Genomic DNA, 11,214 nt, shown 5'->3' on the forward strand with positions numbered 1-11,214 from the left:
TAGATGAGAATTCACAAAAAATACTAACAAAAAATATTAATAAATTTGAGTAACTTACCTAGATGGTTTGAGTTCCATATCCAACTTCTTGTACACATCAAAGCCTCTATAGTAATATGATGAAGTCGACTACGGTGAGAAGTTAATATCTGACCACCAGTACTAAAAGCAGATTCAGAAGCTACAGTTGTTATTGGAATAGCTAAAACATCCCTTGCAATTGCTTGAAGGGTTGGAAACTTTAACCCATTTGTTTTCCACCATGATAGGATATCAAATTCTTGTGTAACCGGCAAATTATCTTCTTCCAAGTAATAATCCAACTCTGTTTTCATAACTGTAGTTGTAGATTTTTTCTTTTTTGCCATAAACTCTAAAAATTCATTCGCATCATTATCAACATCCTTTTCCAACTCCAATGATGTAGCTCTATAAGAAGAAGTTTCATTCTTTTTTGATTGATATTCCAAAACCAAATCATAGCACATTTGACGAATCCTACTAAGTTTCAGATCAAAATCATTACCATACAATTTATAAAAATAATATTCTAACATGTCCATCTTGTACCTTGGATCTAAAACTGAAGCAATTGCCAATATGTTATATAACAAAAAACAAAGAGAATGAGAAATATGTTATATATATATATATATATATATATATATATATATATATATATATATATATATATATATATATTATATTATATTATATTATATTATATTATATATTATATTACTATGTATATATATATTATATGTGTGGATATCTTATGTTTATATATATATATAATAATTATTTATATATATTATATTATATTATATATTATATTATTATTACTATGTATATATATTATATGTGTGGATATCTTATGTTTATATATATATATATATATATATATATATATTTATAGATATATATTTATTTTAAGTATATATTATATTATATAATAATATAAATATAATAATATATATTATATTATTATGTATATATATTATATGTATATGCGTAGATATTTATGCTTTTATATATATATATATATATATATATATATATATATTATATATATATTTCTTTTAAATTTTATAAATTTGTAATGTTATAAATTTGTTTATAAAAGATCTCACTAGTTAAATGATTAATTTGTTTTATACGTATATATTATATATATTATATTATATTATTATGTATATATATTATATGTATATTATATTATATTACATGTATATGTGTAAATATATATATATATATATATATATATAAAGTATATTTTATTTATATGTATATATACTATATTATATTATATTATATTATATTATATTATATTATATTTTATGTGTAAATATAATATTTATTTATATATATATTTTAGATTATTATAAATTATAAATAGTTTAGTAATTTAAGCGGGGACGGGTATTTGGGCGGGTATATATATATCCCCATCCCCATCCTCATCCCCAGTTGAAAATTTCGGGTATTACCCATACTCATACCATACCCAGTCAAAGCGGGGATTTCCCGTCAAACGGGGACGGGTTCGGGTGATACCCACGGGCACGGGTTTATTTGCCATCTCTAGTCTTGGAGAATCAAAAGTCTACGTATATATTATTATTAAAGTAATTATATCATCAAATTCTCTTCACTTCTTTATCATTCTAAGTTTTTACTTAGTATCAAAACACTCATATGTAAGAGAACTTTCGTTTGAGAAGAGAAGATACTCAACCATATCTCGCACACAACTAAAAAAATAACTAATATTTATCAATAAAAAATTCTCGCACACAAACAACTTATATATATATATATAAAAGACATTTGACACCACTTTTACTCTAAAATTTTAAGACAATTATGTTATGGATCTTTATTCTTATATATAGTGTCACGGTTTTGTCCATAAAAGGTGATTCAGAGGGTGGAAGGAGGTAGGAGTATGGGTCCCCACAAGCTCGTCTGACAGCCATCGTTAGGAACAACGATGTTTTGTCCTTAAAAAGCGCCTCAGAGGGTAGAGGAGGTAGGAGTATTTAAACTTCTCTTGACCTCGACTCCTAAACGATGTGAGACTTATTGGGTATACCGGAACAATATCCAATGTAGGACTTTGACTCACACTTGAACTATTATATATATATATATATATATATATATATATATATATATATATATATGTGTGTGTGTGTGTGTGTGTGTGTGTGTGTGTGTGTAAAAAAATTAATGGGCAAAGTATCGGTGACTTTAGGTTGACGTAGTAGGGTTTTGGTGTTCCATTTGAATGAAGTGGTGGACCAAGTGTCTCCTCTCCTAGGATCTGCTGACAATAGTTTCTGATAACTTTGGACAATTCAGAGCAACAAATTTGCATGGTTTGTTTCAACATGGAAGCAATTGCATCACTTTTTTTTCTCCTCTCTTTTTCCTAACTTATCCTATACCTCTTACAAACTTTACTTTTCTCAACATATATTCTTTCTTATTCTTATAATTCACACTTTTTTTTTGTTATAGTTTATGGATATCTTATTTCACTCATATTTAATGTTGTTTTATTATATGCATTATTCTACTTCTCAACAAGCTTGTTATGAATTGATTAATAACAACCAACCAATGCTAACTTTTAGTTATAGTAATAATATAAAAATTTGAATGGATCTGTATTATTTATATCAAATGCATTAAATTATGAAAGATTTCACGTGGAATTAAACACCAAGTTCATGGGGAAGATTAATTAGTTAGCCCTAGAAATAAAGTTCATTAATGGAAAAAGGAGTGATGCATGTGATGTAAAGGTAACAACACACGAGATTTTAGTAAAACCTTAGTCCTTGTTTGCCACTTGTTGCATTTTGTGAAGAAAGATGAATGAACTTGAAACCATGGAGCCAAAAGCAAGAAAAAAAAAAAAAAAAACCCTTTTATGCTTTTACTTGAATGTGTAATAATGATGCATTGCTAGTAAATAAGACCAACCAAGCAGAAAGAAAGTTAACAAATAATACAAAAGAACTTTTTCTTTCTTTCTTTCTTTATGAAGAAGAGAAGATAAAGATGGAAGAAAGGAAGAATTAACAAAGAAAGTTATGAACATGCATGTAGTGTTCATCATCTCATAAGGAAATGGATGAGGTGTTCTTAATTATACTTTCATGATCTAACATTGATCTTCATTTGAGGCAATGATTATCTTTTTAAGATAATATATTTTGGAGAGTAATTATTATATAAAGAACAATTTTATTGTATATTTTTATTATAGTATCAAATGTTACATTTTACATGTATGAGATGATAAAACTGATGTGTATTTGTGTGTATATGTATGGATAGAGAAAATATTTTATGTGCAATAAAATATATAATTATAGATTAAAATGTTTATAACATTAAGGATTTATGGACAAATTTTAAGTTCAAGTTTTAAGGATGAGAGCTAGAACCCCAATTTGGTTATGCAGATCGGAAGTCTTACATTTACTAAAGATAAGACAATTTTATAATATATATAAATAAGATGCAAACCTCACCTTTCAATACGGTTTTATGGATTGAGTTAAACTTAAAGTTCACTTTCTAACATAGTATCAAAGCCAGACTAGAGATAATCTAATAACATTTGTGTTTTTTGGGCATTAGTTCCACCTCCTATCTCAGACAGGTTGCTATCAGATCACCCATTTTTTATCTCACGCACAAGATATATATTTGTTGTGATGTGTGAGTTCAAATTCTTTGTTGTGTCTTCAAATACCCAAATAGACATTGATTTTGATGATTTAAAATATATTAAAAAGATTTTTAAAGTATAATATTCGTGTACTTTTAACGTTTAACATAGGATAATACCAAAAAAATCTAATAAAGAATCCGAACTTGGATTTATATTTATATGCACAAATGGTGCTTGCATGATTGAGTGAGGTAAAGCATCTTGTAAACAAGACATGGAGACTATAAGATTTATCTGAGTGTGAATTATGATGGAAATTACTAAGAGCTATCTTCCATGTGACAGATATGGAATTTGGAAGTCTCAGTTTCATTACTCATTTGGAGGGGACCAAGTTCATGTCTCACTCTTGTCTTCTCTTTCATTTCACCACTCCTCACTCCAACAACTCCTCCAACAAGACCAGACAAAGTGCCAACCTATTATAGTACCTCATTCAACCACAAATAAAACCTAATTCATATTTCTTTTCAACTGTTTAGAACATGCATCATCATGGTGTTCACTTTGCAAGGTCAACAATTTAGTCTGCTAATTATAACAAGCAACTGTGTCACAAGTTTTTTTACTTGTTCAAATGAAGAATGTGAATATATATAAACCCTGTGTACAGTAATAATAAATTTGACAGAAAAAACTGAAAATTTGTTTTTGTTCTTGTTCCTATTTATTTAAAGATGATGTTGACAAAAGTGTTGTTTTTCTACACAAAGCTCTTCTTCATGCAGGTAAATGAACAGTGCAGCTTTTGCTCAAATTCTTCAAAATCTATCATCACTGAGTGGTGTCTGATGTGTAACTGATATGATGGTCTCCTTGAAATGAAAGTTTTTTCTTATTATGATGAATTTGTCGGAAAGACATAATATACTTGTGAATTTACTTACATAAAACATGTAAAAAATAGATTATTATTGCATGAAAATGGATTCAAAGTCCATCATTCACACACCAATCTCAGTCCTTCATTCTTTTAGTCAGCACAGTTATTTGTATTGAAAATAGTTGTTTAGTTCTTTTTTTTTCCTTTTTGTACCATAAAATAATAAACTTTTAACATAGGTTTACATTACATATAGGATATTATATTAATTAATGTGTACTTTTATTGGTGTAAAATAAATGTGCCTTACTAGTACAAGTGTGCAATGTTCATATCAGTAATATAGCCTCTGTTAAATCAAAGTCTTGTTTATAAAGAAATTTTAAATTTTGACATTTTCCCATGAACAAATAGCATATTTTTCAACGAAACATTCTATATTGATTTTTAAAGTTAATCCATTAAAAAAAAAAGATTAAAAGACTTAAGTAAAAGAAAAGGGAAGATAGCTTTTTGGATGCAACTTTTGACACCAATATCATAAGTAGGGGTAAGTTTGAAACTTTACATTAATATACAAATCTGTCTAGAACTCTTGACATTAATATTATTCAAGGTGCTACCAAAGAATTGTACTACGTACGAATCCTATATATTTAATTGAAATATGTTATAAAAGTAAATCCTTTCACTCTCCTCTGAAGCCTTTCATGTGAAGATAACAGAGTAAAGTTTCACGATGAGATAAAAATCTTTACTGTCTTAATTAATCAATATAATGTATGAACTAACCAAATGGTTTTATAATATTATTATAACAAGAACACCTAATGTGAGTTCTATGAGAAAAAAAGAAAAGAAAAAGATTTAGTACTTTGCCAAGACAGTAGTAAAAGATGTTTAACCTATTCTTAACCCAACATAAGTTCAAAATAGGCCTCCATAGATCACTTTGTGTTTGTCAAGATAATAAGAACTGTTGAAAAAGATGAAAAAAGAAAAACTCCCAAGAAAAATGAAGCCAATTGTTTCCCCATAAAAGGTATGAATACAGTGAAGAAGATTCTTAGAAGTTGACATGCATAAATGTGAAATCAATGCATGTTTAACTAGTTTGGCTGTAACTTTGATCAAGTTAGATAATAAATTTAGCCAAATCCAATTCAAGCTATGAACCTTCTTATTTATATGAATTTTTACTTTATATAAACTGATAACAAATATTTTTTAAAATAAATACAGAGCTTGTCTTAATAGCTTTATCCTTAGCCAGATCAATAGTAGAGTTATTATGCATAAATAATTTTACCAACATTGGATACCTAACTTATTGAATGTGACAAGGAAATGGTACAACCAAAATAGTAAGCACAGCTCCAGCCATCAACCAATTTCTGCAATTTGACTTCATCTTTATAGCGAACAAGTCAACAGAATAAATTTTCTACAGACGTTTCATCCAATTCATTAAAAACATTAAAGAATGTCTCAAAGATTATAAAACATATAAAATATAATCAATATGGACAACACAGACATCATATCTAGTACTAGAATTTTTACAAAAAAGAGTGTACAACATTGTACTCCTAACTCTGTTTCTACAGCATCCATACAATTTTTACTGGTAGTTTTCATTTGAAAAGAATTTGGTGAGTTCTGAGTAAATTTCCCTTTAAGGGAGATTCCAGATTTTGGATTTAAGTTTTATGATACAAAGAAACAATCGAAAGAAGATAAACTAAAACTTTGAAATGAAAAGTACATGTTAGTTGGACTTGGACACCTCAACTTAGTAGTACATGACACCATACTTGTGTTTTTATGAACCAGGTCAATCTATTGATGTCATGATAATGAAAAAGATCACTCTGATTCTCTGACAGTCACAGACTCGAAATTTCTGAATCTTTGAATCCTTCTTATGTGACATAAGAAGCCATAAAAAACACTAAAAAATTATTTAACTTGTAGTCAATGTTCACAAGTAATCGAGACTTCTTCATAGGCATAACAAATCGGTTCAACTTCATGTGTTAAATTTTTATCTATCTATGAGGTGTTTCTAGAATTAATGGCTACTTTGATGATTTATTTTACATGGAAACGTTTACAACAGAGCAGTAAGAGGTGAGAAAAACCATGTAAATATAAAAAAATAAAAATAAACAAACATTTCCAGAGCTACAAGAAGGACCTTAAGTTCGAATTTTTGCTGTGATAAAATCCAAAGAGTTTCAAATCAAATGAAAGGGTAATTGCACAAGCAACAGGTTTAACTTTATCAGTAAGTTTTAGCGCTGGGAAAATAAAACAAATTTCTCAACTACACAAGCAAGTCGATCCACTTCAACTACAACAAAGGGGCTACAAATAGTGAGTAAAGAAAAAAGGGGAAAAAGTACCATTATGTTGCAAGTGATCACTAAAGCAAGCATGAGTGTGCCAGACCAATTTGTTCATTTGTTTATTCCTTTGTTTCATGATGCAGAGATTTGCATCAACTGCAAAAATTCTGAGATTAAACTCAAACTTACTTTTTCATTTGCAAAACTAGCCTGGATTTCTAGGCAAACAACTGAATTTCTAGGAAGACAATCACAACCTCACTCAATGCGAAAAATACTCAAAATACACTTTCTATCCCATTCCATGCCACTTTTACTGCCTTTTCTTTTCATGTATTCCTTCTTTTTCCATAAAACCACCCTTCACTTTATCTATCGAACCTTGTTTTCTCTTCCTACATCCCTTTTTTCCACCCCAACCCAGGCCATTATGGGGTAGACATTTATCATTTTCTGCTCTTATACACTGCTACAACTTTAGATATCCATGCCTGGGTAGTAGTGTGAGAATTTTAAATCATGCTCCTTGTTCAAGCCAAATGTCTTAAATTATTTGCAAGTTACAGTTAACTGCTAAGAACATTTCATACCCCTTTAATGGAGGAACTCCTTGCGTAGTAGATAGATAAACCGTTAACAGCTGTTTTAACTCATTTTTTTTTTCAGAAGAGAAATGTTAGCAACACACTTCCCAACCCACTTTCAAAGATACTCTTCACTATTAGGCAAAACATACATAGAACCCACTAACTGAAGTGGAACAAGCTATCTTGAATAATTCCTTTTTCGCAACATCAGCTATACATTTCTGTGACATACTTAATGATCTATGATTCTATATACTTTCTTTAACTACTAATTTACGGCTTGTGGTTCTCTGAACTCCATTACTTATTTAGACATACCTTAAAAGAATATATTTATGAGCAGTGAGCAACAATATCTAAGCTATAAATGGTGGTCTGAACATATCTAACAAATCTTGAAGCAGAGTTATTCGGCATATAGAACTTGAGATTTCAGAATATTCGTCATCTCTATATTAGAAACCAGTCAAAAAAAGATCTATAGAAACAGGCCAATCAAGACCCTTTAAAATCTTCGCAAAATTCATATACAAGTACATATGACTAGAAGAATGAAACTATACAGTAGAGTCGATAAATTAAATTGCCTACATACAGGTGACAAGAAGCACGAGCCTGCAAATAGCACTATTGATCTGATCAACATGACCAGTCTGTAACTTCCATCTTCATGCTTCACCGACAAAACCGATTTCTGTTGCCGACCAGATCATACCGGGAAAACGTCATGTTCCATATGGTAGTGACTCAAATTCAGTCAAGCAAGAAGTTCAAAGTCTATCGTATGCAGGATACACCATGACATATTACTAACCAGATGACAATAATATTATACACACAGCTGCATCAATAGCTAAAACAATGCGTACTTGGCGCCACCATTTCTTCCGAATATTTTGAGGAGCTGATCTTATCCTCATTGAACCCATATCCTTTTGCAAAGCAACTGACGAACCTGCACCACATTGGCTTACACCTTCCAGATTGCCTGAATCAGCCCTTGCTCCTCTATCTGTAGATTTTCGATGCTCCTCCAACTCAACATCTCTCATGGCAATCACATGATCCTTCACTTTCTTCTTATCTGGCTTGTTAGATTTCCCCAATAATGGAGCTTTTGTTGAACTAGCACCTTCAATTTGTCCATTCAAACTACTTGGTGATGGAGACAGATCCACTTGAAAAGAATTGGAAGTTTCATCTCTCCAATTACTACTACCATGAGAGACACTCTCCAATGAAGTGATCAGACTGCGAATGACAGGAACCAACTTTTCCTGAAAGTGGATTGAGTTCATGTTTGGCAAAATTCCTCTTGAACCTTTTCTGGCCAGCTTTTTGAACTCATCTCTAACATGCTCCAAAAACCGAAGAACCACCGAGTTACCAAGACCTTTATCAATAATTGCAAAGTAAACATACCCATCTTCCATAAAAAAACCATAAGTCCTTTACCTATTGTCTCAAAATACCACCTGTGGAAAGGAGGAGCACTCTCCAAGCACAAGGCTGCAACATTCTCAACTTCCACGTCTCCACCACTATACACATAGAGGACCGTGTTACCCTTAGAAACACAGCAGTAATAAACTTTCTTTTGAATTGAATCCATCGTAGAATCAGTAAAAAATATCCCTAGTCGTATTGCAACTAAACTCCTTCACAATACCAGGCCAACAAATCAGAAAGGTAACACCAATTTTTCCTCTCTTATTCTGAATCTCAATGCTAACTTGACTTTGCTGAACACCGACATACACTTATTGTAAAATCAAACTGAAGTCTTCATGTTTCATCCCGACCGAAGACCTAGGCAAACAAGATCCAGCAAAGGAAAAACCAAATAAACCCTCGAGGAAAGAGGCAAAAGCCAAGAAAAGTGCAAGAAACTGTCCAGCTATACAGTAAAAAACCTGTAGGGAATATCAAAACAAGCCTTGAGCAACTGATTAGTCACATGAACAAACACAAATTTTCTATCATTCAAAGAATAACTGTCGGTAAAGCAATAACATTGAGCAACATGCAAATGAAAAAACAAAACAAAACATAACCCGTTTATAATTCTCAGATAACCTAACCCCATTAAATCTTTGAACCCAAAAGGATAACCAAACCCCCAGATCACAAAATCTACTACACCAATAATCCAAAAGAAAAAAAGGAGGAACTTTAAATCTATTTTTACAGAGACAGAAGTAATACCTTAAAGGGTAGCCGCATTCACTCAGAACAACAGCTGAAAAGAGTGAAGGAAAAGAAAATTCAAAATCTTAAACTGAAGTCAAAGATCCACAGCACAAGCAAGATTAAAATTTAAACAATAACAACAATAACACGACTACCCTTTTCCTTTTCCCGAAAATGGGGTCACAAATCAAGCTGAACTAGAACTAATTCCAATCAGTACAATATATATTTTTTCTTTTGCGTAATTCCGATTAGGTATTTCAGAATTTGAAAGTTGTCTAAAATTAGTAGCACGGAATGAACATACCTGATGGTGATGCATGTGTGGATGTTTGGAGATGAGAGATTGATTCATAAGAGAGTGAGAGAAAGAAAGTGAAGAGAGAAGGAAGAAGAACAGTGATAGAAAGGGAGAAAGACCAAAATGCCACGGGCACAAACCGTGTAATGTGTGAATCTAACATGCAATGTTTTGTGTTCTTGGTTTTACTTTGAAGCTGCCAATGACTCATATTTATTATTGATTTCATTCAAAACTTTTAACTATTTTATCATTTGTTTTATTCGAATGATCTGGTCATGATTTTTAATTAGTTTCAATTAATGATTTTTTTTAATACTCTGACACAAAACTTATTCTACGTTCAAAAAAAGACTCAGAATTTAGTATCTTTTTCCTAAAATGTTATTTTTATAAAAATCAACTATTTAATTTACTAAATTAAAAAAGGTATTAATTTAGCTAATAATACTAAAATTGTCCTCTAAAAAAAACTATTGTTGTCATTAATAATATTTTCTCTCTTCCAAACATTTGAAAATAAAGTTATTCTAAAGACTCAATCTGATTAGAAAACATTATTTTTACTTTACATTTATAAAAAGTATGTGAATTCATCAGATATTTGAAAGAAAATCAGATATTTGAAAGAAAGTAAATTTTAATTTAAAATCACCTTTTTCCATTTATATTTTACTGATTTATTATTATATTTGTTGTAGTGATAAATTGTTTTTTTCTTTATTGTTTCTTCATTTCTATTTTTTGTTCGGTGTTTCTAATAAAGTGTATAGGATATGAAGTGGCATGGCAATGAAATTAGATGGATTATTTAATAGCATCCCAAAATAGCAATGTATTATTTAATAAATTAGGTTAATTATCATTAATACTTAAATTTAAACCATAAGAAATATAATTAATTTGCTCATCATATTTTTGCCTATTTAATAAATTGATAAAAATGCTTATATTAATATCCTTTAGAGTTTAAAAATTATTTTAATTTAACTTATTTTCATCTTTTTTTATCATTTTAGTTTTTATGATCTTGTTTAGCACATAATAATCTTTTTATGCTTTGGAGTTAATAAATATATAAAAATAAAAATAATTCAAAATTGCCCAATATCCCTTACTAACGGCAATAATTTCTTTACACAGTAAGTATACAATGTTTATACGTATAAAAAAATTGGAAAAATAATAAAATAGAGATATATTACTAAAAGTGAAAAAGT

At 29.8% G+C, this 11,214-nt stretch overlaps 1 protein-coding gene across 1 annotated transcript; it reads right to left on the bottom strand.

The window, feature by feature from the left end:
- Window positions 1-7,933: 7,933 nt before the first annotated feature.
- LOC114195797 (phytolongin Phyl1.1) lies at window positions 7,934-10,177 on the bottom strand. Its single transcript, XM_028086254.1, is given in 4 exon segments — window positions 7,934-8,953; window positions 8,956-9,416; window positions 9,709-9,742; window positions 10,001-10,177. Coding segments are annotated over 2 exon segments (801 nt in total). The 5' UTR covers window positions 9,116-9,416; window positions 9,709-9,742; window positions 10,001-10,177; the 3' UTR covers window positions 7,934-8,312.
- Between the last annotated feature and the right edge of the window lie 1,037 nt (window positions 10,178-11,214).

This window comes from Vigna unguiculata, chromosome 1, assembly GCF_004118075.2.
Source record: "Vigna unguiculata cultivar IT97K-499-35 chromosome 1, ASM411807v1, whole genome shotgun sequence".
Classification (NCBI taxonomy): Eukaryota; Viridiplantae; Streptophyta; class Magnoliopsida; order Fabales; family Fabaceae; genus Vigna; species Vigna unguiculata.